The following is a 27,927-nucleotide window of genomic DNA, read 5'->3' as shown; positions in this document are numbered from 1 at the left end:
TCATTCGGTTTTTCTACTACCGTTCCAAGACGCGTAAAGTCCGTCGTGTTTGGATAAAGGGCATGAGATTTGTTCCCGTGGGTTTGCGTGTCGCGGTGTTGCGACCTCGGAGAGTCCGCGCCGTTTCTGCGGTCACGCCTGAACAGTGGTCAGCGGCGCCCGCCAGGGGAGGGGGGGGGAGTTGTCGAGGGGTGGACGCTGGCCGTTGAACCCCTCGGCTGTGCGCAGTGGCGCGGCGTCGGGACGCCGGCTGCGGCCAGTGGCCGGTCGGGCCTGGCGTCGATACCAACCTCCGCGGTCCCTTCGGCGCAGGTGAGTGGCGAGTCCTGACCTGCAGCTAGAGACCGCGGAAAATTCGCGGATTCATTTAGTCGCGAGCTAGAATGCAAACCACACTGTTGCACTGTGTTCATGATTGGACCGCAGTTATCTGGACACGCCCCTCACGACCGTGAGCCAACGATGTCCAGTTAGGAGAGAAGTAAGCGAATCAGGTAGTGCCAAATAACAAGGATAAAAATGTTCTCGCTAAGAAATCAACCAATGGGAAAGTAAACATGGGTCGAGCACACCTATAACTTTGAATTCTATCCTGAGGCCAGAGGAATCCGCGAAATTTCCGTGACTCTATGCATCAGTGATCGGGGCCACAGTTTATCTGAATGATACTCGGCCGATGAAAAAACCTTAAACAAAAGAAGAGTCGAATCACTAGCGTCCCAGTTAACAGGTGTCACGAGTCAGTAGCCGATGAGCAGATGTAATTTTCCCGAGTGCATAGAGGATCATGGAGTATATCCTACAGGTAATTGAAATCGCGAATTTTTCCGGTCTCTACTTGCAGCGTCCTGTGTGTGTTTGACACAGACTATTCGCGGTACTGAAACATTCATTGCATCGTCGACACGTGTTTTCTATTTAGTTACCACCAAAATAATTCAACATTGTCAAAAATTATTCCCAAGTATATTTTGCCGTTATGCTGAATATGCCACTACATAATACACAATTACTAGTAGAGACAGGAAAAATTCGCGGATTCATTCGGCGATAGGCTAAAATTCAAATACTTATACCTTGTAGATGATTTTGCTATTGGCTTACTGTTAATCTGGAAGAATCTCAACCAGTTATAAACCCTCAACCAAAGGAGGATCGAATCACAGTCAAACCAGCTGGGACGACTCACAAGTCGGCAGCCTACGAACTTGCGTTACTTGCCCGAGTGTACAGGGGAATGCGTGGACTATCCCGAAGGCCATCGAAACCGCGAATTTTCCAGGTCCTTACTGAAGGACTCTGAGCCTCACGAGTCAGCACGAGTGTGTAGGGGACTGCGGAGTCCACCATGAAAGTGTCGGGACTTGGGAACCCGCTGAACAAGGCAGGCACCGAGTGCCGGTCGAGACGCGCGCGTGATCGCTGGCAGATGTCAACGGTGTTGACACAGCAGCCAGCTGTAGATGTCTCCGTGTTTCCACGCGAGACAGCCTCGACGCGCCGGCCTCGTGCAGTCTGGCAACACCGCCGTGCTACATCCGGCAACCCCGCCATCCATCCCCGTGGCCCAGGATCTGTCGCTGGACTGACGCAGTGTCGTTCACATTCACAGCTGAATTACACTTTTTTTTTTGACGTGATAACGTCTTATAAATCGATGAACGCCTGCTGCACGCGCGAAAAAGCATGACTAGGGACATGCAGATTTCGCGAAAATTATTTCGAGACTAGATGAAAGTTAAAACACTATAGCATCGTCTGTGTTTCGTGATTGCGTGAGTTTCTCCCAGGTACATATCGATTGTTACATCACCAATCACAGTGATTCAGTGCGGAAGCAAACACGTCCTGAGTGGCTCGGTCAAACAAGGCAACGACTTCTCTCGCTAGACGGCCGCCAATCACAAGGAAGAAACCACAGGTCCGGATATACCTAGTTACAGTCTAATAAGTGTTTAGATCTTTTCGCGAAAAATGCCTGCCCCTAAGCATGACTCATTGTCACGTTCCGCCTGAGCAGAGCGCGCAAGAACCGGCCAAACCACCGTGCGAGAAAATCTTCTATAAAATCAAAACAGGTTAAGGCGGGCTTTTTAAAAAGCAGCAAATTAAAACAATTCATTGACACTGATTTGATTTCAGTTTATTTCTATAACCAATTGTTCGTGATTATATTTAAACAAATTATTTAAATTAAATTTACATAAAACTGTAAATAATATTTGAAAATTAAAAAGTATGCAATTTTTCATCAATGTTTTCTTATGACGTTATCACGTAAAATTATCGTCCGTAAACCGAATTTACAGACAACCTTTTAATATTGTGATTGTGAACACACTGTAATTTTACTTTCTCAATATAATTATTTTGAACTGTACAACATTTTAGTGTTGAGAAAACCACTTAACAAATGATTTTTTTTGAAAAATAAATGTGCGATTCCACAAATGTTGCACCGTCAGGTTGGAGTCGTGGCTGCACTCACACCCACCCGACTTCCAAAAGCTTACAAATTCTAAGGAAAGAAGAGTGAAACAAATTACTACACACCTGAAAAATTCGCGGATTCGTTTCGCGATAAGCTGGAATCCAAATACGAATTTTCTTGAAATTAAACGTAAATATATACAAAAACTCAATTAATTATTATTTTTTTTACTTGTATTTTTTAAAAGTAATTTAAATATATTTGTGTGCAGACTGGGACCAGGCCGCCGAGACGGCTCCGGACTTGGCCGAGGTGCTCCGAGTGGTGCAGCAGGCGTGGCTGACCCCCAGGAGCTGCTCCCTGGACAGGTGTGTACTCTGCTGCTCTGCAGCAGCTCTGAGCCTGCCTCGACAGGTGTGTACCCTGCTGCTCTGCAGCAGCTCTGAGCCGGCCTCGACAGGTGTGTACCCTGCTGCTCTGCAGCAGCTCTGAGCCTGCCTCGACAGGTTTGTACCCTGCTACTCTGCAGCAGCTCTGAGCCTTCCTCTGCAGTACACGAGGCGGCTCTAGTCCCAGCCCTACAACCCTGGGGGAGCTGAATTGTTGCCCCTTGGAAGGGCATCCCTTCAGGATTTTTCTGGCAGTAGTGCTTTTGAAAGGTTGTCTGAATTGTTGCCCCTTGGATGGGCAGCCATTCAGAATTTTTCTGACAGCGGTTAGTTTAGGTTAGGTTAGTTTAGGTCACTTTACAAACTAAAAACTGTCAGAAAATTCCTGAAGGGCTGCCCTTCCAAGAGGCAACAATTCAGACAACCTTTCAAAAACACCACTGTTAAAGATATCCTGATGGGTTGCCCTTCCAAGGGTCAACGATTCAAGATTATAAAATTACGAAAATAGAATCATTTTAAGATACTGGGAGGGTGCCCTTCCTGTCGCTTTACAAACTAACCACTGTCAGAAAAATCCTGAAGGGCTGTCCTTCCAAGGGGCAGCATTTCAGTCGCCCCACAACTCTTACCCCCCGCCTCATCATCCTGCATGCCTGACCACTGGACCTGCCTGTCAGGCTGACAGGCGACCAGGTGTGTGCTGAAACACTGCAGCTCCGTCTGAGTCTCTTTCACGCAGGCACCGTGCTCGCTGTCGACACACTAGTCGGAGCCGTTCTCTGATGAGTAGAGACCGGAAAAATTCGCGATTTCAATGACCTGTAGGATATACCCCGTGATTCTCTATGCACTCGGGAAAATTACATCTGCTCATTGGCTACTGACTCGTGACACCTGTTAACTGGGACGCTAGTGATTCGATACTTCTTTTGTTCAAGGTTTTTCATTGGCCGAGTATCATTCAGATAAACTGTGGTCCAATCACTGATGCAGTAAAAGGGCAAACGTTTTTGGATTCTAGACTATCACGAAATGAATCCGCGAATTTTTCAGGTCTCTACCAATATCTCTCTCCAATATGCTTGACAGGAAGTTTAATATGAATGTCGAAAGAGAAAACATTTTTTTTTTAGCGTAGAAATGAAATTATGTCTCTCTATAATTTAAAAAAATTCTCTGGAAATTTATTTAGCAATGTAACGAATATTATTGTGATTTAAATTTGTTCGTGTTCAAAAATTAAAAAAAATGCACAAACCTAATAACATGTTCAAAATTTTCGTGACGTATAAAAACTTCAAAATTTATAAAAAATATAAAAAAAGTATTAGATAGCTCAGACAAAAAAATAAACTTTCATAGTGTGACATGATTAAAAACATATTGGAGGGTATCTGTCCAAATATATTGTTGGAGAAAATAGGAAGCTATTTCCCATCAATACTACCCTTCCAACTGTAATGTCTAGAGACCTGCAAAATTCGCGGATTCATTCGGTGATAGGCTAGAATTCAAACACATATACCTCTTAGATAATTTTGCTATTGGCTTACTGTTCATCTGGACGAATCTCAACCAGTTATAAACCCTCAACAAAAGAAGAATCGAATCACAGACAAACCAGCTGAGACGACTTACAAGTTGGCAGCCAATGAACTTGCGTTATTTTCCCGAGTGTACAGGGGTATGTGCAGTCTATCCTGAAGGCTATCGAAACCGCGAATTTGGCAGGTCTCTAGTAATGTAAAATATATTGGAGGCAAATGTTTGACAATGTGATAATCTGAAAAATTCGCGGATTCATTTCGTGATAGCTTTGAATATATTTAAAGGTGATAGTCTAGAATCCAAAAACGTTTGCCTTTTTACTGCATCAGTGATTGGGCCACAGTTTATCTGAATGATACTCGGCCAATGAAAAACCTTAAACAAAAGAAGTATCGAATCACTAGCGTCCCAGTTAACAGGTGTCACGAGTCAGTAGCCAATGAAGCAGATGCAATTTTCCCGAGTGCATAGAGGATAATGGAGTATATCCTACAGGTCATTGAAATCGCGAATTTTTCCGGTCTCTAGTGATAGGGCCTTCAGGCATTCAGCGCGTACGTGTGAAGTCTGTCTCTCCTCCCAGACGCAGTTTCAGAAATATACACATTAGTGTAACTGCTGTTTCTCTCTCTCTCACGGTATGTTTAGAAGAATTTTTTTTTTTTAAATTTACTTCAACCGTAACAAGGACATTGTAATTAACAACCACGGAGAACCCATTAAGAGGCCAGTAACGAAGTGAATACTGCAGATGTGAAAGTCTAGCAACAAGTTAGTTGTGATGAATCACAAAGTACCTATACGTAACTTAGTGCATGAAAAAAAAAAACACGTACTCTTTTTTTGTCCAGATAAAGTTAAAAGCCTGAACGCTCATTAAACTAAAATTAGGTTTGCCCGCCCCAGCGGTTTCTTCCTAGTAATTAGCGGCCGTCTACAAGAGAAACCATCTTGTTTGGCTTGAAAATCATGGTTTTTCAGACAGCTTCACACTGCCAGTGCTTGAACAGCATGGTTGTTCAGACCGCTTCACACTGCCAGTGCTTGAAAATCATGGTTTTTCAGACAGCTTCACACTGCCAGTGCTTGAACAGCATGGTTGTTCAGACCGCTTCACACTGCCAGTGCTTGAACAGCATGGTTGTTCAGACCGCTTCACACTGCCAGTGCTTGAACAGCATGGTTGTTCAGACAGATTCACACTGCCACTGCTTGAACAGCATGGTTGTTCAGACAGCTTCACACTGCCAGTGCTTGAACAGCATGGTTGTTCAGACCGCTTCACACTGCCAGTGCTTGAACAGCATGGTTGTTCAGACCGCTTCACACTGCCAGTGCTTGAACAGCATGGTTGTTCAGACAGATTCACACTGCCAGTGCTTGAACAGCATGGTTGTTCAGACAGCTTCACACTGCCAGTGCTTGAACAGCATGGTTGTTCAGACCGCTTCACACTGCCAGTGCTTGAACAGCATGGTTGTTCAGACAGATTCACACTGCCACTGCTTGAACAGCATGGTTGTTAAGACAGCTTCACACTGCCAGTGCTTGAACAGCATGGTTGTTCAGACCGCTTCACACTGGCAGTGCTTGAACAGCATGGTTGTTCAGACCGCTTCACACTGCCAGTGCTTGAACAGCATGGTTGTTCAGACAGATTCACACTGCCACTGCTTGAACAGCATGGTTGTTCAGACCGCTTCACACTGCCACTGCTTGAACAGCATGGTTGTTCAGACTGTTTAACACTGCCAGTGCTTGAACAGCATGGTTGTTCAGACAGATTCACACCGCCACTGCTTGAACAGCATGGTTATTCATACCGCTTCACACTGCCAGTGCTTGAACAGTTTGGTTGTCAGACCGCTTCACACTGCCAGTGCTTGGACAGCATGGTTGTTCAGACCGCTTCACACTGCCAGTGCTTGAACAGCACGGTTGTTCAGGCCGCTTCACACTGCCAGTGCTTGAACATCATGGTTGTTCATACCACTTCACACTGCCAGTGCTTGAATAGCATGGTTGTTCATACCGCTTCACACTGCCAGTGCTTGAACAGCATGGTTGTTCATACCGCTTCCCACTTCCAGTGCTTGATCAGCATGGTTGTTCAAAACGCTTCACACTGCCAGTGCTTGAACAGCATGGTTGTTCAGACCGCTTCACACTTCCAGTGCTTGATCAGCATGGTTGTTCAGACCGCTTCACACTGCCAGTGCTTGAACATAATGGTTGTTCACACCGCTTCACACTGCCAGGTGACGACATTCTCCTGTTCGGCCTCGCGTCAGCTACCGCCGTCTTATCGGCCTTAAGAATCTGGCTGCGAAACTCGAGAACTGTGTCCCAGTTAACAACAACCGCAACTTACCGAGAAAGTTTTCGTGGCAGGCTCGCAAAAAAAAAAAAAAAAAAAGTTTAATGGGAGTAGAAGTTATCGCGAAATTTCATTGGCTGAAATAATTATTTTAAGATTTCAATTATTGTTAATCGATTTCGCGCAAGTAGTGTGCACTCGCTTATGTGTTTTTTTTTTTAATTGTGCACGCAGCTAAAGGCCCATCGAGACTACGGCATTTCTCGGCTTCTCTGCATATTCCCCCCCCCCCCATGTTCGTGTCGACGTGGGGGAAGTCAGTCCTCGGGGAGGGAGGCACTCCTGCTCGAGGTGTGCATTATGCACGCGAGAGGAAGTGTGTCGTGCGCGCCGGCCGGCCGGACGAGTATCGATCGCTCGAACGCGCTGTCGACCCCGGCGGGCGCCTCGAGGCCGGAGGCGGATCGACCGGGCAGAGCCGGGGATGCTTTATCTTGGATAGCCCGGAGTGGCTCCTTCATCGAGTTCAGTTGCGGTCCGTAAGATGGCAGCAGCAAACTACCACTTGATGGAAGCTCACAATCTTCTTCTTTTTTTTAAAATACATTTTATTTATTTGAATTTTTGAATATTATAATTACATACTAAAATTTTTTTACTGCTAATATGAATGTGCTAAAAACTTTTGAGTAAAACAAAATAATTTTTAAAAACATAAACTGTCAGGTGGAAGCGTGGTTCGGTGCCCAGAGAGTTTTTTTTTAACGTAAAATACCTGTCAAGAGGAAATGTTAGTTTATACTTACTGTTGAAGTGTGGTTTGAACATGTTAGCCCTTAAACCAAGCTGCGACAACCATTAATTAAATTAAATGTAGTAAATAATTCAGTTTAATATTTAATTTTTTTTAGGCCTGATTCTAAAAAAAAAATTCAAAAAATAAATAGTAACCACGATTAAATATCACGGTTGCTTGTTTTCTCTGTTCACATCGTCTACTTTTGTGGTGTGTACAAATTTGTCACAGAAACTGATCTCAGCGCCATCATGGTTGTTCAGTTTTCTGTACTACATGCAAATGCGGTTCTTCCACTGGAGTGTTCCAAGAAACGATGCTGGCAGATAGCCAATCAATGTGGTGAACAAATTTTTTTTTTTTTGGGTGGGGGGGGGGGGGGGGGGGGGTAGGAGTGGGCGATAGCCCATCCCGAGACCATTTTTATTTAATTTTGAAAAAAAAATTTTTAGGAGGGTATGTTTACGTTTATTTAAGTACTTACAGTCAGTCATGTGTTAAACTTTTATCTCGTCAAAAGTTGTGTGTAAGTATTAAGGTTCTGTTTGTAAACATTATTCCAAGGAGTGATGCCATGTTCCCACGGCAGCCCCTCCCGAGGAGGAGAAGAGCAGGACAGGCTGATGTGTCGTGTTGCTGGTCGCAGGAGCGTGGAGTCGCCGGCGGGCAGGCCGGCGGGGGCGGCGGGGGCGGGGCTCCCCCACAGGCGCTACTCGGTGCCGGAGGCAGTGATGCGCCGCTACGCGCTGAGCCAGCAGCGCCGCGCGTCGCTGTCCGGGTCCAGCGGGGTGGCCACCCTGCCGGCGGGGACGCCCGCATCCCTGTCCGCCGGCAGCGGCGGGGGGCGGGGCGCCGGGGACCTCTCCGCCCCCGGACCGGCTGCCCCGGGGCCTCCTGGCGGCGGTGTCGGCGGCGGGGGGCGGAGCCCCGGGTCGAGCACACCCTCCCCGGCCTGTGACCCCTCTCGGCCTGAGCCGGCCCCCGGACCGGCTGCCCCGTGGCCCCCTGGCGGCGGCGGCGGGGGGCAGAGTCCCGGGTCGAGCAAACCCTCCTCGGCCTGTGACCCCTCTCGGCCTGAGCCGCGGTCCCCTGGAGGCGGTGTCGGCGGCGGGCGGCGGAGCCCCGGGTCGAGCACACCCTCCCCGGCCGCCGCCCCCGACCCGGGCGCCGCTGGTCGGACGGAACCGCCGGGAGGACGTGCGCCAGCCGCAGAGCCGGGCTCCCCCGCAGACAGCGGCACCTCATTCTCCCTGGACCAGACCGCCAGCGAGCACTCTCTGTCGACCCAGGACATGACCCTGAGCCTCCCCTCGGAGAGCACGCTGCCCGGACTGTCACCGGCTGTTGGGCCCCGCGGAGACCAGACGGCAACCGACCTGCCAGCGAGCGTGGTTCTCTACTACGAGAGTGCGAAGGAGCACGATAACACTCACGTCAACACCATCGCGACTCCCGAGGAAGAAGTCAAGGAAACTGAACGCGAGAATGTTCAGAACGACGTGGAGCTGAAACACGGAGAAATGCATTCGCTTGCTCCTCCTGAGGCATTGCTTGAGACCACTGGTGCGGAGGTTTCTGCGCCCGGAGAAACATTAGCCAGCGAGGCAAACAAAAATGACATAGCTAAAGAATTTGAAAACTTTACCTTCGCCAGCAAAGAGTCTCAAACAACTACTGAAGGCATTTCTTCGGTTGGAGAACCATTTATTCAAAACACACTTCTGTCAAGTAAAACTGAAGGAACTGCATCAATTACACAGGAAAATCCTCATAAAACACCCGCAAGTTGTATAGAGACAGTAAACCACAAAACGATTGCCAACATAAAAACAGAAACCACAAATATAGAAATAAAAAATGAAATTTCAACTTCTCAAGGAGAGTCCAAAGTTTTATCGAATTTAGAGACTGTAAAAGAACATTTGATCAATGAAAATGTTTGTCAAAGTGAAAAGGTTTGTCACGAGCTTGAGAAATGGCCACAAAACCCGCGAAATCAAAACGCTGCTGTGGATGGAGAAGGAAGTGAAGAAAAGTCTCGAAATTCATCAGGTGGTAACGAGTCCTCTGTGTATCGAACATCAGATACAAGCATCGACATGAGCATGGAGACTCCAACGGAATGTTGTATTACCACTCCAGACACCGACCAGACACAAGGCATGTCTGATGGGCTGGCAGAGTCGTTAACCAATACCCCGTTAGCTAACACCTCTGACTCTAATAGCATTGTTTCTGCCCAATCTAAACTCAGACAGGGTGCAGAAAGCTCTACAACACTTGACCAGACTGTAAGCGACCGTTCTACGTCCACACAGGACACTACTGCTAGCGTTGAAACAGAAGCAACCACACCGGTTAATGGCAGTATGTATGATATCAGGCACAATGATTCCACTACACTAAATCAAACTGTTAGTGATCATTCGGAATCAACGCAAGATATGACACTTAGTATCCTGTCTGAATCAGTAGACTGTATCAACCAGACAGAAAGTCCTGCTAATACAACTGGTGTTTTAATGTCCACTACCTTAGACCAGTCGGTGAGCGATAATTCTACATCAACACAGGACATGACATTAAGTATAAAATCAGAAAATTCCCCATTGTTTCAAGCTCAAACAATTCGTGAGGACTTAAGTTTGGACATAAATTCTACAAAATTAGGAGCTGCAGTCATTGACCGGTCTGTATCCACTCAAGACGTGGGAACCAATACTGTAGAAGATTTAGGTATTGACATGGAAAGCGTAGATGTAAAATGTACAGAGACATTTTATAATGCAATACATTTGATTTCACCTGAGATGTTAAGTGGAAAACATATTACTCTTCAAGAAATAATTCCCAGTGAAAATCCAGAGCCTTCCCGGAGACACACAATCCTGTCTCCAGTGAGTGAGAATTCAAATAGTAGGCAATCGGGAGAAATGACCTCACGTTCCAACTCTTCACAAGACTTGGAGCACATTGCATTCATGGATGATAAGTCAACAAAACAAGTAAAATCTAATGCTCAGAGTATATTCTATGTTGTGAAACCATACAATAGTTATTGTAGCAATTTAAATGACCTATCCCCTCAGAGCAACAACGACAACCCTAATCTTTCTGTACGCACACAACAGCCTAGTGATGTCTGCAGCTCATTTAACAAGATTACATCAAATGAAGTGGGTGGTGTAGATGGCCTTAATGAAAAAATTGAATCGAAAACCATTAAAGGTACAGCCTTTCATAGTGTTTTGCCATCAAAGCCACAAGCAGCAGAATTCTGTGGAACCCGATATTATCCTTTGCAATCATTGTGCAATTCCAGCAAAAGCAAATATGTAGAATCAGTCTCATTTAATAAGGTACAGACTAATAGTTTGTCTAAAATGAATAATTTTGTTGAAATATCTCCAACAACAACAACTGAAAAACATCTTGATATGTATAATGGTTTGCCGATTCGATGCGAAAGTCCTTCTTCAGTACTTTCCCAGACAGCTTACAAATGGAGTCACTTGACTGAAAAAGATAAATGTATTCCCACGATACAACGGGAAAGCAACTGGTTACAAAACAGGCATCAGACGAGTTTGGAGCAAGAAACTCTAAGCTCGTGCTTTGGGACTGGCAGCTGCTACCGCAAAACTGCACAGACTGAGTTGGCGGTACCGCGCTACTCTGCTCTGCCCAGAACGGTGTCTATGTTGGTGAACACATCCTCTGGAGACTGTTCCAGCAATAGCGACAGCGACTCGGAATGTCTGAGCTTGGTTGATAGTCTTGAGGATACGACGCCATCTCGGCGGGCCAAGCGATCTGCTGAGACGAGCAATCAAAGGTTCATGAAGGAGGAGTCAGCAGAAATATTACCAGAGGAAGGCGCACGTCGAACGCCTCGGAGAGTGCAAATAGCAACTCCGAGAGGACTAGCCAAAGCTTTCTTTGTTTCCATATCTGAAAACGAAACCAAAGACATAAACATTGCAAGTAAATCTCACACGGTGTCTGACAGCATGCCAGATAAGCTGAAAGACAAATTGTCGCAAAGACATCACCAACTGGCAGTTAAAAGAATAGAAAAATACAACAACACCGATCCTTGTAAATATTCTATAGACGAAAGCAGAGCAAGAGCCAGGAAGTATAAAATGAGACGATACTTAAAGAAAACAAAACCCATCACAAAGGATGCTTCCATGGACAGAAATAAAAAAATCCCCCTTGAAAAATTAAAAAGCGATCACATTGAGAAAGTTACAAGCTTAGTAGAATTATGCACTCCTAAATCACCAGTCAAGGAAGATACCATCCCAGAAGGAAATCCAGAAGGCCACAGCGAGCCTAAAATTTACACACCAATGTTCACAGACAGTAAAAACAATCTAGGTGAAAGTATAGAAAAATTGGGAGAAACTGCAATTGAGGCTAATACAAATAATAACTCAAGTGTTCCTGGAGAAGAGTTCAATATCACAACCAAAAGTCAAAAAACAGATTTAAATTCATCTGAAGTAAGCAACAAAGTCACTGGTGAAACAGAAAGAGAAGAAAACAAAGGGGGAATAGTCAATACAGCACATGAACATCAGCAACATAATTCCTTCCCACAAACACAGCGTTCAGAGAATGCACAGGCAACACAAACAAATAAACTGTCTGCCAATTTACAAAATGAACCATTTATTTTTTACGAACAGGATCAAAAGAGTAACACGTTAAATAACTCTGTGGTAAAATTAGAACACGGAAGTTATAATAAAAGTGACGAGCAATTGTCGTGTGACAAAAGCCAGTTGATAAATGAAAATATGGTTAAGGGTGAAATGGAAGTGCCAGAAAGTACGAAGGACACTGCGTCAGAGGTGCTTGAGAAGATTCCCATCAATAACATTTCTCGACATATTGCAACTATAGTTAGCTCAGTTGAGCAAGCCCCACCATTGAATATCTTTCAAGAGGCTCCTCCACTCGATGTAGACTGCGCAGTGCCTTCGTTCGATACTGACTCAGTCACAGCAACATGTGACGCGTCTCTACCCGCGCCCCAACCTAGCCCAGTTTACAGTTCTGTTCCTCTGCCAAACAGTTTACCAATGCAGGCTGTTCACGAGCATGACGAAGAGACCCAAAACGAAAAATTTGGAAGCAGGAATTCAACGGGAAATTCGAAAATAAATGAAACTGATTGGGCGCAGACATTGAATAGCATCCACGTTGCAAATAAATTACAGAAATCACACATTCCAGTGATGAAGTCTCCGATAGCACTGCACACGGTGAGCCGGGGAACTCAGAAAACTGCAGCCAAAGATGAGGTTGTTGCGGTAGAATCCGGCAGTCTTTCGAACTTGCGAGCCTCCCGACCGCTGCAGCAACCGGCTGCAAGTGCACGGAGATCCGCGAACTTGCTGGCCGGCAAGTTCCAGCAGCGCTTCGAAGTCATCCCTGAAGAGAAGAGTGGCTCTTTGGAGTCCTCTACCGAAGATCAAGCCCATCGTTTAGTCGAAAAAAACAACATGACATACATCCATTCCGAAAAATTACCCTCTAAATCAGTGGGGATCAATAATGGCACCGGCAGCAACATTCCAATCCTAGTTAACGGGCATCAGACCAACCCCCTCAACCGTAGAAACAGCAGTGAGAGCATCCAACTCCATAAACTACAAAATAAGCGATACCGAAACAGATTCAGCGTCGCACAAAGAAGGAACGGTGAAAATAACAAGCTTTTCAAGAATGCCCAGAGCGGGTTCGGTTCACAGAATCAGTACGAGAAGTTCAAAATTGGAAAAGAAAACATCAACGAAGCGGCACCTGACTTAAAGCACGGTGGAAAAATAGACAACATAAACGCCAAACTTATCGCACTGCACGAAAAAGAACAATGTACCTGCAGCAAAGGTAGTGGCAGTGGAGTTGTTGTTGATAGTGCTCCAGACATCGTCAGAGCAGATGTACGCGGAGAGAAACTTGTCCCTCAAGGCAGCCGCAAGCTGGGGAACCTTGTCGTTGCACATTTGGACAGAACGGTGGTCTCGCCTGAACCGGACAAGCTGAGAGAGTGCTACAGAGGAAGAGCTTCCGTGGCTCCCGACTCCCAGGACAGTGAGCTACTGTCCCTCTCGAAAGGGTGGATCAACTTCTACCTGCTGAAGGGCGCGCAAGGGACACCTGACGGGAGCAACACAGACGATGGTGAGTACACCCTGGGCTGCATGGCCCCCGCAAGGGCGGGACTGGGTGGACCCTTGGGTCCCCTCTAGGCCCGGGCCCAGCATAATTTTATTTTCTGTAACTATTTTCATTTTTACCTCAGTGTGTGAAATAAATATAAACACTCGCTGAGGTTATTTTAAAGTAAAATAATTTTATAAATAAAGTTTCGTTTGGACTTATAAAATAGTAACCAAAATTATACCCTGTATTTTCATGTTAAATAACATTCTAGAAAGAGTGTAGGTAATAAATAACCATGCAATTATAATGTAGCACGTGACTGTAAAATTTGAGGGGGTTGGGGAGGGGGGCCGTCTCCGATTCTGGGTCCAGGGCCCGTAATTGAATGTGGGGGCCATGCCCCGGGTCGGTACATCAGTCTCATGAGGGTCGTCGAACATACATTTTAATGTCGCAAATAATCTTTACGTGTAAATTTGACATAGCCTTCAGTTATTTGATGCTCGTAAGCAGTTTTACTGCAACAATCTCTTTAAAAAAAAATTTTGAATGCAGTTTAAGTAACCTGAAATTTTGTATGTTAATAAGGTAAATTATTTGTAACAGTTTATATTAAGAAACAAGATTCTATGGTTTTATTCCTAGATCAATTTGGTTTTTAAAACAGGCGATTTCTGTGTTATTGTTTTCATATTAATAATTTTGTTAAATCATAAAAAATAGAGTAGGTATTCAATATTTGTAACACTGAAAAATTTCTTAATTTATATTTCACTAAAATACTGTAATTTTTACTGTGATTCACAAACTTGTGTATAACCTCACCATAGAGACTTACAGAAATAAAATAGTTAAATAAATACACTCCTTTTTAGAAGATCGAATTTAGAACTCCCTTAGTTTCAGAAAATCAGGTCACTCTGAATCACATTCCATTATACCAGAAGTCTCGCTGTGTATGGCGAAGATGGAAAAGAAAAAGGCTGTAGTGCAATGAAAAGACATCACTATATATCAAGGTTCTTCACGTCACTGTTCACGATAGGTAGCAATTACTGTTCCAAACATTTCTGAGCTTGAAGGATCGAGATCAATGCTTTTGGAATGTATAGTGTCTAGAATAGGCAGGATTTTGATAGTTATTCATGTATAGAAATGTTGTGATGGGCAATTTAATACCTATGTGTTGAGAATTGTATTGTACTAATGTTGGTACAACTGACAATTTTTATTTTGTAAAAAAATGTTTCGCTGTCTCAAGTGTGATAAAAATGTATATCTATGTAGGATGCAGCAATGTTGTATTTTTTGTTGTGTATGAAGGTGGTTAATAAATAAGTACAAGAAGCAGGGGCGCAACAACAGAGGGGGGCAAGGTATTTTGCACCCCCTCTGAAACCTTGAAGTGGGGGCAAACAGGGGCAAATAAAGTGTTGTGTAATCAATTTTTAGATAATAAAACTGCTTAAATAGCACCATCCATTTTCCACCTTGAAATACAAATTTTCCCCGGGGAGGACCCCCGGACACCCCGCTTCAAGAGGGGGGATCGATTATTCTTTATGAAAAGGAATATTGCCCCCCTTTTGGAAATTTAGTTGTTGCGCCCCTGACAAGATGTATATCTACTTCACTTCATTTCCAAAACAACGAGAAACATAAATAAATTACCCTGGCGTGTAGGAGCCTTGTGATTGGTTACTGGCGCCGCGAGCCTGGTCGACCTGGCAGCATCTCCGGTCCAGCGCGAGGCAGTGCGCCGGTCATGTGTTCCACACAGGGCCGGTGCAAGGTAAATTGGCGCCCTAGGCAAAAAATCTTAATGTTCCCCCCCCTCCTGCCGGACACACCAAAAAAAATTTTCCTTGCCTCAAAATACATCACGTAAGCCTAAGATTTTGATAACAATCAAATGTAAGTAGACTTGTGTTTTTTTTTTACTTTTTTACTTATTACAAATCATAAACAGGTCACCGTGGACTATAATAATAATTACTTATATCAATATAAACATTCCAAACTGTTACAAAAATCCATTTTCATCTAGTTTCAATAATCGTTAAACATGTGATATCAGCTGTTGTGTATCATGCTGCACCGCCCCCAGCTACTTGGCGCCCTAGGCGGTTGCCTAGTTCGCCTGTGTGGACGCGCCGGCCCTGGTTCCACAGGCGGAGCAGCGACCTCCGACAGAGATGACCGGCCGAGGACGGTGTGCGTGATCGGGGCAGGCGACGAGAGACCGCGCCAGCGCACGGTCCCGCCCAGAGAGCCGACTGTCCCGGCGCTCCCGCGGATCCCGTCCCGGGAGCCGTCCGACTCGGAGGCCAGCACGGAGTACCTGCGGCCGCCGGCGACCCCGCGGGGCCCGGCGGCGCGGGGCGACGCCCTGGACGGGTCCGGCGAGCTCGCCTGCTCCGAGTCCTCGTCGTCCTCGTGCTCCAACGCCCCCGGGGGCGGGGGGAGGGGCGCGGTGGGCCTGCCCCCGCTGCGGTGGCCCGCGAGGCCTCGGAGGCCCGCCCGGCTGGCCCGGTGCAGGTCCCGCCTGCAGTGCCACCGCGGCGGGGGGCTGCCCTTCCCGCCGGACCCTCGCCGTGAGTTCCGTCTGTTCACGTCCGTGCCTGGTTTCATATCATACAGTTATATCTAGAGACTGGAAAAATTCGCGCTTCGGATGACCTCTAGGATAGACTCCGCAATCCCCTACACACTCGGGCAAATGCCACCTGCTCATTGGTTATACCGACTCGTTGACACGTGTCAACTGGGACGCTTGCGATTCGATGCTTTTTTTGGTTAAAGGTTTTTTTTTCATTGGCTCACAAGTCCTTCGGACAAACTGTGGGCCAATCAGAGAAGCAATATAAAGGCACGGTTGTTTGGATTCTTTCATATCGTGAAATGAATCCGCGAATTTTTCTGGTCTCTAGTAATATCTCATACTCCACTGTGCCTTGTGTTCAACCTCACCGTATATGCCTGTGTCAGAATGAATGACCACACATTTGTCAAGATGGAATAATTTAGATCAAACAAATAAATGAATATTTATTTATTTATTTATTTGATTTGTAACATGCCACACCAACAGCTCAAGGCTCCCAACGGTGGGCACAACATTTAGGACAAGTACAAAACAAATACAGTAACTAATACTAGAACAGAACAAAAATAATAGAACAAAACAATTACAAGAACAAAACAAATAGTTGAACAAAAATACAAGACAACACAACACAACATATGTATACATTAAAATAATTCCAAACACACGTGAATTAAGTTTTAAATATGCGGTTCATATATTCAAAATTTGACACCGGCTATTTCTGGCCATTACCGAGGAGAATACCTGAGGGAGGGGCTCTGCTCTGTTAGTGTTTCAAAAACAAAATTCAATTTTTTTTTTTTACGTGACCACTGTTTTAGCATACTCAGAAAAAAAAAGCATACGTCATAAGTGTTCGCCGAAACATATTCTGCAACTTTCAGTAGATTTTTCACGTCATAATCACTTGCATGCGTAGTGATAGGTATCGAAAATTAATTTTATTTAATGCAGTAGGGTGTTTATGTTTTGAACAACATTTATTTACAAAACAGTTCTCAAAGGAATTGTTGTTACCCACAGAAGCACAATTTGTAAGGAGACATAAAAAAGATATTTCTGAGTACATGTTGCATTACATGTACGGAATACAGTATAAAATTTGATGTAGTAATCTTTTAACACATACTTTTTCAAATGGAAGGTTTTGGATCCGGCTGAAGGTGTGATCCTTGGATCGGGGTGCTGTCATAACTTAGGAACACACAACTTAGAAACACATAACTTAGAATTTTCTAAGTTATGACAGCTATAAGTTATGACTTTCTACGTTATGAAGTTTCTAAGTTGTGTGGTTCTGCGTTGCGTGTTTCTAAATGTTACATGTTTCTAAGTTATGACAGTTCTAAGTTGTGTGTGTCTAAGTTGTGACTTTCAACATTATGATCTTTCTTAGTTGCGTGTTTCTAAGTTGTGTGTTTCTTAGTTACGTGGATTTTTCCATGTTTTCTAAGTTATCACAGTTCTAAGTTGTGACTTTCTAAGTTATGTGGTGTTCCCCCTTGGATCTGCCCCTGAAACCAGCAGTGGTATCTGTAAAACATACATATACACACATATATATGTGTGTGACTGTGTGTGTGTGTGAGAATCAATCCCCCCCGATCTAAGAGTCACGCACGCACATGTCGGTGGGTCGGAGGCGAGGTGAGGAGCACGCAGCGTCGTGTGCGGCAGGAGGCGGGGACGGCTGGACGGTCACGGTGGCCGGCACCACCGCCTGCCCCCAGCCGCGCCACGACGTGGAGATGCGGCTGTCCTTCCCCGCCTGCGCGCGCCGCCCGCCGGCCAGCCAGTCCGACTCGGGCCTTGGCGAGGACGCCCACGGCGACGGGACCCATCCCCTCCTGCCGCCGGCCCACCGCTGGAGCGTCACCGTCAGAAACCAGGCAGGTAGGGGACCGCGCCTCGTCTGGAGCCCCCCGCCGCAGTCCGCCCGAGCTCTCCACAAGCGCAACACAGTCCAACTCCATGTAATTTATTATTTATTTATTTTTTTTAATTTGTTACGTGGCCTACAGCTGTACGCCAACGGCCAAAGGGTCAATTTGTTCCAGTTCAAACATCAATTTCAATTCGTCATCAAATATCAGCATGTATACATTACAGCCGTGCCTTACCCGGGACTCGAACCCAGGACCCCTCGCACCGTAAGCCGGTGTGCATCCGACTACGCTACGAAGGTCGGCAACTCCACGTAATCTAGTCATGCATTGCGATAACAAATGCTGTAGTTGGGACAGTACGGGAAACTGGTAAGAAATACGCGAGACAAGTGATGTCAGCGTACCTGGCGGCGTGGAGCGTACCTACATTTTGGTACAGTGTGTGCTGTGCGCGTGAGACCATTTACGATAGTGGCATCTAGCGGTTGTGGAGTGGAAGATATCTCGAAAGTAATGCAGTAAAATGTCTTGCGCTTCGCCATTGCTAAATGGCCAGGGTTTTCTCATTTTGTCCTGTTAACGATATTTGGAAATAAGCATTTACACAAGCCCGATATTAGAATTGAGTAGAGTTTGCTCTAGGTTCTACTCTTCCTAATGCTATGTTACTGCTAAATCTGTGATTTTTTTTTGTCTAAGCTTCATACTAGAACTTTAATCAATAAATAAGAAAAATTTTGTGCTGACTAAATTGTGCCAAATATATTCTTTTGTTTATTATGTTATGCCGTTATGCTATAAACATCTGAGTTTTATTTCTGAACGAGAAAAAATTTAAGTGTGTATTTACAATTCTGGTGCTATTATGGATTTTATTCTGTTAATACTAATTTTTTTCCCCTTACAATTACACGATACTACAACAGCATTAATTTTTCGAAGGCTAAACCAACCAATAAAGCTCTGGGGTTAAGTTTCTAACCATTGTAGCTGGGCTGTTATGTCATGCTTATTGCTGTAACTATGATTGTGTCTGGACTGTTAGGTTGGGCTGGCTGCAATCTTCTAAACACAGCATGATAGCATGGTTCGTACCCTCATTTGCAAACAAACACTAAGAAATTTTTTTTTTAGTTCCCTTTTACTTCATCGCCTACACCAGTATCATGAGGTAGACAACTATTTTCATATTAATAAGTTTTTAAATATTCTTAGTGAAATTTAAGGATTTTAAAGGCCACAAATTCAATGTAATCAAAATTGAAGACTTTTTAATGATATTAAGGAGACATACCTACCAACCCTGGGTAAGTTATCCACAATTTCTCACTGCAAATGTTGGAACACAGAGTAGATATAAATATGTATCTATCAAAATTATCTGATTTGGGGATTTTTTTCCCCTTCAGTTTTAAAACATCTCACATTATGTTCTTAATAAAAAAATATGTTCAGTATTACAAATTATTTCAGTATTAAACAGTGTAAACTGATTTCTTGTTGTCGTTTTCACAGATGGTTTTGACGGAAGTGAGGAAATGAAAGCTGAGAAGAGTCTGGATAGATGCCTTCCAGATCTGACGTTCAATACGGGCCAATTAAAACAAACAAAGAAGATTGTCAAGGTACTGAAAAGAATACGGATTTCTTTGTTGTAGTTGGAAATGAAGACTAGGTAATTTAATATCTTAGTTACATTTTTTTTTAAAACTTTTGGTTGACTACTGTAATACTGCCACCTTGATTTTTAAACATTTACTTATTTTTAACCAGTTGAAAAGCAAGGATCCACTGAAACTGTAAGCTTGAGCTAAAAAGTGGTTCAGACTGATATAATTTACCATTTGCAAGCATGTCCTTTTACTAAGCCGCTATTGGTAGAACTTACTTTATCTTCAAACTTCAAACATAACAGTTAATAGTTTTAAACATTCTTTAAAAATATTAGAAAAAAAATTTCTTACATCTCTAAATTTTATGTAGGGCTAACGGAAGCAGTTTACGTACTTACTTACTAATGCAGTCTAACCGGTGCTGGGAAATAATTTGGTTTTAAATTTACTTGTGTTAAGCGTATGTCTCATATCTGGGAAACTATGAGATTTGTGCTCTGAAATTGGATATTATAATATTGTCTTTAAATTTTATTATATTCCAAAGCCTTAAATTAGACATCCTATATGTAGGAGTAATGAGAAAAATTTTATTTACTTTATTCTCACATGCAATATTACTATAATAAAAATTTCTTCACTTTGATTTTAGTTTTAGTTAAGTATACCACTAATTGTTTATTAATTTTACACTTCATCAAGCTTAGCAACAGTTATGCATTTGTTTGCATTACAAAAGGCAGGGTGACTGTTGTTAAGTAATGTCTGTTGTAAAAATCAAGATTTCATATTAAATAACACAGGTAGTATCATTCGGTTTGCATATGTGATGATGGTACTAGTGGATTTACTGGTGTAAAATTATCTGGATCTAATTAATTGAATAAATTTAATTGCAATAACTTTATCAATTATTTTTGGAGCTATTGGAAGTGTTCCCTAATATGTCGTTAACAAATTTTAGGTTCAATAACGTGTTTTGTCCTGTGATTACCACAATATTATCTACCTCTTCACATGTGTCGTATGTAAAATGTAGAACATCAGCCAGCGGCTCATATATCACTAAAATGTGTGCTCAATCGTTGCCGAGATGGCAATAATCCCAGCACTCCAGCATTTGTGTGGCAGTATTACAGGCGACACACCATGCAATTATTCTTACATTTATTTCGCACTTATCTACATGAAAATTTTTTTCTTAGATTAATGGTCACTAATCTCCCGGCTGATTTTGCGAATGTGGAGATTGTTTTTATCGTAATATCACTAAACACTTTAAAGGGAACACAAGTTCACTGAAATGACATACCTAGTGATTTTGACAAACACATGTGGGATTCAAATATAAATGCAGTTTTTCTGAGTTTTATTTCAAAGCACCAAGTGAAGGTTGATGACTTGTCAGAGGGGAATAATTCTTGTGAAAGTTGAAGCAATCTACCCTGATTGTAAACAAAACCTGCTTTTGTTTTCATTTTAAGTTCTACCGTGATATACGTTTTTAACAGTACATACTTGTTTCATTCTCTGATGTACTAAAGCTAACAGGGTTGGCTATTTATATTGTGAGAAAACTGTTTTACCTGAATATGTGTGCGCTTGAATTGGATTGAATATACTTGAACCAAAAGTTTTATTTAATAAATCATTTGTTGCTGCAACAAATATACTCGTTTGATTCTACTAGATGGTAGAATCAATAGTTTGGTGGAACAAAACAAACAATTTTGTTGTTCACATGGTTTTGTTCAGTTTAATATTTGATAAAGAAAATGATAACTACCTACCAAGGCCAGCTTTTTAATGGTAAGGACCAGTTACAAAAAAAAAATGAGAGAAAATATGTGGACTAGTTTGTACCTTATATGTTATATGGTACCATATACTCATGTTTCCTTCCCCCTCGAATTTTATGATAGAACTGAGCACAAGCAATAATTGTGGTTCTTAAAAATTATATATTAAAAGTATAATATACATTTTGAAATTCGGCACAAATCTGTTATCTATTTAATTTCAAATTGTTTTACAGTCAATTAGTGATGCCTAGGGACAAGATTATTGGTGAATTGCGATAAAACCGAATTACACCGAAAAAACACGTCAATACCGAAATGCAACAAAAAGAAAAAAATAATTACTATTTACTATAAAATCCTGAATCAAAAAAGCATAAACTTTTAATGTCAATGAATGTAATTCATTTAGCGTGAAGTTTGTACCAAAGTGTATATATTATTATGATTTTTTTAATTACTTTTTTTGAGCTTATAACTGTTCATAGTATGAAACTCATATTCACATTTTCAAAATTTTCGAACAAAACTACCTGTGGATTTATTTTCATTGTTCCGAGTAGTTAGACATGCTTACTGAAAATTAATTAATATATTGTAAAAGCGCATCTTGTATCGGTCAAAATGAAACAGTTTTTTGTGGAATAAGTATCATGAAACATTTAAATGTTAAATTTGTCGAATAATATGCTATAAATAATAAAAACAATAACACCGAAATCTCTGGTTCCGAAAACAAAATTGGAGTATAAATAAAACTATAAAATCTTGTCTATAGTGATGGCCCATCAGGGTAACCGAAGGGCCGTCCACGCCTCGCCGCATGCTATGATTGGCTGCCGCTGAACCAGACATTCCTGGACTCTGCTCAGAACAAGCATTGTGTTGTGACCAAAACTGTTTTTTTTCTTTGGGCCAGCCTCAGGCATGAGAAGTCGTGCAGTCCCACGTCTAACTGCGGAGGCGTGAATATGAGTGACTCCTAGGGAAGGATGTATATTTGCATGCTGTCCTTATTGCTTAGCCTTTCATTGAACACATTGGGAAGCCCTGATTGAACTATGTGGGTCGTTACCACAATGCTGAAATACTATAACGCCGAATGTCAAAATTGACCACAACGCCGACAGCTAGAAAACTGCTGTGTACCACAATGCCGAAATAACAACTGAATGAATTTGTGTGTGTTTCTTAAATGTACCTTAATGCCGAAATACCACAATCAAACCTAACCTTACATAACTTAACCTAACCTAGCCTAATATAACCTAACTTAACCTAGCCTATCCTAGCCTAGCCTAACCTAACCTAACCTAGCCTAATCTAACCTAGTCTAACATAACCTAGTATAACCTAACCTTACCTTTGTGGCAGTCCTGCAATGACATTTTTCGGCGTTAGTGTATTTCGGTGTTGTGGTAATTCGGCGTTGTGGTACACAGCAGTTTTCTAGCTGTCGGCGTTGTGGTCAATTTGGCATTTCGGCGTTGTGGTGCGTCCCCGAACTATGTCATCAGTATCGTGTCGTTACTAGCATTTCGTGGGACTAGGGACTTATATTCAGAAGTTTAGTAGTGAAACAATTAAAAAAAAAATTAAAATTTAGGAAAAAATTTAATTGTTGCTGGACTACATTTCCTGATTGGTCGTGAACTTGACTCTATGTATCTTTTAGCCATGCATGGGTTGATTTACATGCTTTAATGGCCAATGATTAAACTTTTTCTAAAAGTTTATTTATAATTTTTTTTAGTTAGTGTGAGTTTGAAATAGTAACTTGTCTTTTGGTGGCCACTTGATCCGGAGGATTAGGTGAGGTTATTCCGTTAATTTATGACCACCGGTCGTACAGAGACAAATTGTTGGGCAGCCAAAACCTCCCGTGCGCGACTGAGGGACGTGAAGAGAACGTGACAGAGCCGTCGTTGCAGAGACCTGGGACGGGCCAGCCGGCATACTCGGCCGTGGACGAGGAGACCGCGAGAGCGAGGGCCCGGCGGAGGCTGTCCCTGTCCTCGTGGCCCAAGGTGCACAGCGTGGCGCCGGGCAAGGTCGCCGCCCGGACCACCAGCGGGTGAGAGAGTCTGCGAGTCCCCGGTGACGCACTGCCTCGCGAGCTGGACCCGTGGGATCCTGGCACGAGGTCTCGACAGTGGAGCAGCGACTTGCCTCAGGCCGGAGGAACGTGGGACTCATGGGAAACACGTCAGCAATAGTTCCACATTCGTGTTCACGAGCCCCCCCCCCCCCCCCACATTCGAATACGGGCCCTGGACCCAAGATCGGAAACGATGCCCCCCGCAGTCCGCAGTCACGTGATACATTATAATTGCATGGTTATTTCTTACCTACACTCTTTTTAGAATGTTATTTAACCTGAAAATACTTGGTATAATTATGGTTATTATTTTATAAAACAAAACTAAGCTTTATTTATAAAATAATTTTTCTACAAAATAACCACAGCAATTTTATTAAATGTTTATCGTTAATATCTATTTTAAATTTCGACATATAATTAGCTGTAGGTAGTGTAGAATCTTCTAAAATTTCATTGGATGAAAAAATATTCAATATGTTTATCTAGTTTGTAAAAAAATTATAATAGTTAATTGTTTAATACAGGGCTGTGCCCGGGCCCTGGACCCAGGGGTCCACCCCCCCCCCTCCCTTGTGGGGGCCGTGATCGTGTTTCAAACTTCATACTTTCATGTGGTACAGCTCTTGTGGTTCGTGTGATATACTGTGTAGAATGTTATGAGCAGAATAATGTTAAGCCACTGACATATTCATCTCAGTAATCAAAGTTATAGATTCTGAAACGTAGTTGAGAAAATTCCTGCGTAAACTAGCACATTAGAACATCATTACAACGTACCTCACTACGAAGGATTTCTCACTTTAAAGTACGGTATATATATTTCTAGGCCCCAAAAATATGTTTTATGTTTCGTAACTGTTCAATATAGAGTATACTTTCATTATGAAGCACCCAAAAGGTGGTTTTTTTTTAAGTACGTTGTAATGAGATTTTACTGCAAATGTTTTATGACATAGGAATCCAATAAATTAATCCCTTTTACACATTTTAGTGGGTGTATCCAACAGTGGAATATGTTGTTGATATTTCACGAAAATATTTCTTACTGTCAAAAAACAAAAAAAAAAATTTGTCAAAACTTTTGATTGAAAACTAAATGCTTGCTAACAAATTTGTTGTGCTGAACTGTAAAAAAAAAACACATCTGTACGTTGTGGAAATGTAATTCTTTGTTATCGGCAAGCCATTTTATTTCAGTGAATATAGAGTTAATATTTAACTACGCACCATTTTACATTCACTATTTTTATAAGTGTAGCTATAGGGGCGTTAGTCATTTTTAAATAGTGGTGCTATAAATTCTTTCATGATGCAGTTCATTAGTAATTTCTTTGTAATGACTACTTAATTTGTTAATTGAATATTAATCTCTCAGATTTAAGATAGTGTGTGAGAATAGTGTTGTTAAAGAATGTATGAAGGTGCAGTTGAAGACGTGTGTTGCTGCGAAGGAACGTCCCGCGGGAAGCGAGGTCCGTCTCCCTCCTGGCGGACGGCGACCGGGGCGCCGCGACGGGGGGCGGCCTCGCCGTCACGGGGTCCGCCATCGCTCCCGGGGAGAAGCCCCGGGTGCCCACGATGAGCGAGCGCGACCTCACCAGGACCCACGGCGGGACGGCCTGCGTCGCCGGCCACGCCCGGGCGTAGGGTGGGGCGGGGAGCGCGCATCGGCGCCGCCACTACGCCCGGGGGGAAGCCCCGTGCTCGCGGACTCTCCCCTGTCCCTTCGTCACGGCCACGCGTCGGCCCAACTGCCCACGTCCGACGAGGAGCTTGTGTCTCTCGTGCGAGTGAACTACGACCTGTGACATGCAGCGAGCTGTTCGCAAGGGCGAAGCCAGACTGATGTTTAGGGGAGGCCCTAATTTAAATTCCTCTAATACAATTTTAGTACATTTAGAATTGAAATATTTAATACATTTAAAACAAGTGAAACTTCTTTGCTGAGAGGGGCTTTCAAATCCAAAATTCATGAGTTACTCGTTCATACAAGCGCTGCAGAATGTTTACTCCTGCGTGGACGGTCATTTTCACGAACAAGTCGTGTCCGTCCAGAAGAAGAGACAGAAGGGGGCGAAGTCCCCCCAAGGGCTGTTGAATTAAAAAAAAAATTTTTTTTAATGCGTGTGTTTACCCTGATGGAACGAAAATTACAAGTCTGTTGTTAAATTAAAAAATTCGTAGCAAAACATACAAGTACCTACTTACTATAATGTGATACACAAAGTTATTATGGCCATAGTAATGTTAAGGTTTTTAGAAATTTTTTTGTTTGTTTTTGTTTTAATTGTGGGGTTTGAAAAGTTGTACATTATATAAAATGGCCCTGCAAATATCATCCATGTGAAGCAACACAGAGAAGAATAATATTCTGCACGTATGTCATGTTACAGTTAAGTGATGGGATCCGTGCACTCGAGAATATCTTATAGTTGCATCTTTGAAGTACGTACTTCTTACCATAAGAGATTGCCCATGTCAAAAGATCTTATCAATGTTTAGTTTTGGTCTTCAAGATGGTCGTTAGATTTAATATTGTTTACCAATGTTACATTATATTTCCACGCACAAAAGTAGAAGTGACGAGTCAACTGTGGTTGTTTTTCTAAGCAATACTAGTGTTATTTTTTTTATATCAGTCAAAGGAACGACAGTTAGATCAATAAATTTATTCTGCTACTTCCTGCAACCACCCTTTATTTCAATTTTCCAAAGCCAGTGTTTAAACTATGCCTCAAAATATTAATAATAAGTCATATGCTAGAGTTAATCCATTTTTAATAATAATTTGGATGTTTACAACGTAATATAAAAAAAAAACTTTTTATTCAAATTTTCTAGTTTATCCTACATGTTTGTGCAGAAAAAAAAATTGATTTTGGGTTTTGAACAACATGTAACAAAGTTTCGCAGTTCCCATGTTGTTGCACAGTTGCACTTTTGTTTCATTTGTTTCACCATCTTGTCAATTGCACTGTTTAGTCTGAGAAGGAACAAAAGTTTTTCATTCTTTTTACTTTTATGGAAATATGTTCCACAGTTTTCGAGTCTGCTTCACTCATACAAGCTCATCTTGTTTTTAGTGGGAGAGCACTTTATATATATATATATATATATATATATATTTATATATATATATATATAATATATATATAATGTCTGGATACAAAGACATCATTAGAGACAGAGGGAGTGGCTTTGCCCTTGGCCTACACCCAATAAGTATGCACCTGGGAAAACACCGAAACTGAAGTCAAGATGAATGAACTGGAACTTGAACCCGGGACCCCTTGAGAGTGAGTCCAATATCACGTCTCCTTGCTCCTGGGAAAGGACTTTCAGATGTTTGTTTATCTCTCCAGGTATTATAGTAAGCATTTCTTCTTATCTGCAATGAAGATCATACTTCCGAGCTACCTGCGTTGCTGCCATATCAGTGCTATTTCAACACCTAAAATACTTAGAACACTTAAAAATACTCATAAGTGCCTTTTTGTTTTACCTATTAGTATTTACAAGATTTTTCTTTACAACTGTTGTTAATGGCTTAGATGTTTTTATCATTTTTAATTTTCCACCACTAAGTGCAAAAATTTAATACCTTTTATGAGCATCTGGAGAAATGCATATTGATATTATGTGTTAGAAATACAGTAAATCCCTATAAAGAAGTTTCTTATGGTACTTAGAAATTTAGACTTGTTAACTGGGAAATTTAATTAAAAGTGTAAAATTGTACGTAATCATAGGTCCAGTGCTAAATTTTATAATCTTACTATGTAATGCAGGACATTTTCTTACTGTAAATTTTTTACTGTTGTTAAGTGTACCTCTTCAAACATCTCAAAGAAGTAATTTTAAAAGGCCTTTTGCAGAAATACTGAAGTCTGTGAATTTGTACATATTAAAGTTGGCATATTTTTCACAAAAACTGGTTAAATTTTGTACAAAAAAATATATGTATATATATGTATTCCTCCAATTTGTTGATTACGCCTTAAATTCTTGCCATAATGTCTGGGAATTGTTATGTTGGGAGACTGTGTGTTCCCTTGGTGTCAGTCGATGAGTGAGTTCGCAGATGCTGTTTGGAGAAAGGGCACTAATGGAAATGTTTCTGAAATGTGTGAGATATTTTCTCTCTTCCGTCCATTAAAAGTAAACTGTATCAATTTTTGAGCTGCTTACATTGTGCCTACAATAAATGTTGGTTATGTCTTTACCACTGGAAGTGTATAATACTATTAAATTTGAATCTG

General features: G+C 42.4%; 1 protein-coding gene across 1 annotated transcript; it reads left to right on the top strand.

Moving 5' to 3' along the window:
* The first annotated feature begins 1,348 nt into the window (after nt 1-1,348).
* On the top strand, nt 1,349-26,426 carry LOC134537238 (uncharacterized). The gene is made up of 8 exons (XM_063377505.1): nt 1,349-1,388; nt 2,703-2,799; nt 8,131-13,679; nt 15,833-16,255; nt 17,947-18,162; nt 19,671-19,780; nt 23,499-23,641; nt 25,120-26,426. The coding sequence occupies exons 1-8, from the start codon at nt 1,349-1,351 to the stop codon at nt 25,313-25,315; spliced, it is 6,774 nt and encodes a 2,257-aa protein (XP_063233575.1). The 3' UTR covers nt 25,316-26,426.
* The last annotated feature ends 1,501 nt before the right edge of the window (nt 26,427-27,927 follow it).

Source organism: Bacillus rossius, chromosome 12, assembly GCF_032445375.1.
Source record: "Bacillus rossius redtenbacheri isolate Brsri chromosome 12, Brsri_v3, whole genome shotgun sequence".
NCBI lineage: Eukaryota > Metazoa > Arthropoda > Insecta > Phasmatodea > Bacillidae > Bacillus > Bacillus rossius.
This window is presented reverse-complemented; position numbering and strand designations above follow the sequence as displayed.

What these genes read in the sequence shown, in the direction of transcription:
- LOC134537238 (XM_063377505.1), top strand. Translation starts at nt 1,349, where the DNA reads ATGAAAGTGTCGGGACTTGGGAACCCGCTGAACAAGGCAG. An exon ending in CGGGAGCAACACAGACGATG is followed by an intron (nt 13,680 to 15,832) that starts GTGAGTACACCC and finishes CTGGTTCCACAG; the next exon opens with GCGGAGCAGCGACCTCCGAC. An exon ending in AAACAAAGAAGATTGTCAAG is followed by an intron (nt 19,781 to 23,498) that starts GTACTGAAAAGA and finishes CCGTCGTTGCAG; the next exon opens with AGACCTGGGACGGGCCAGCC.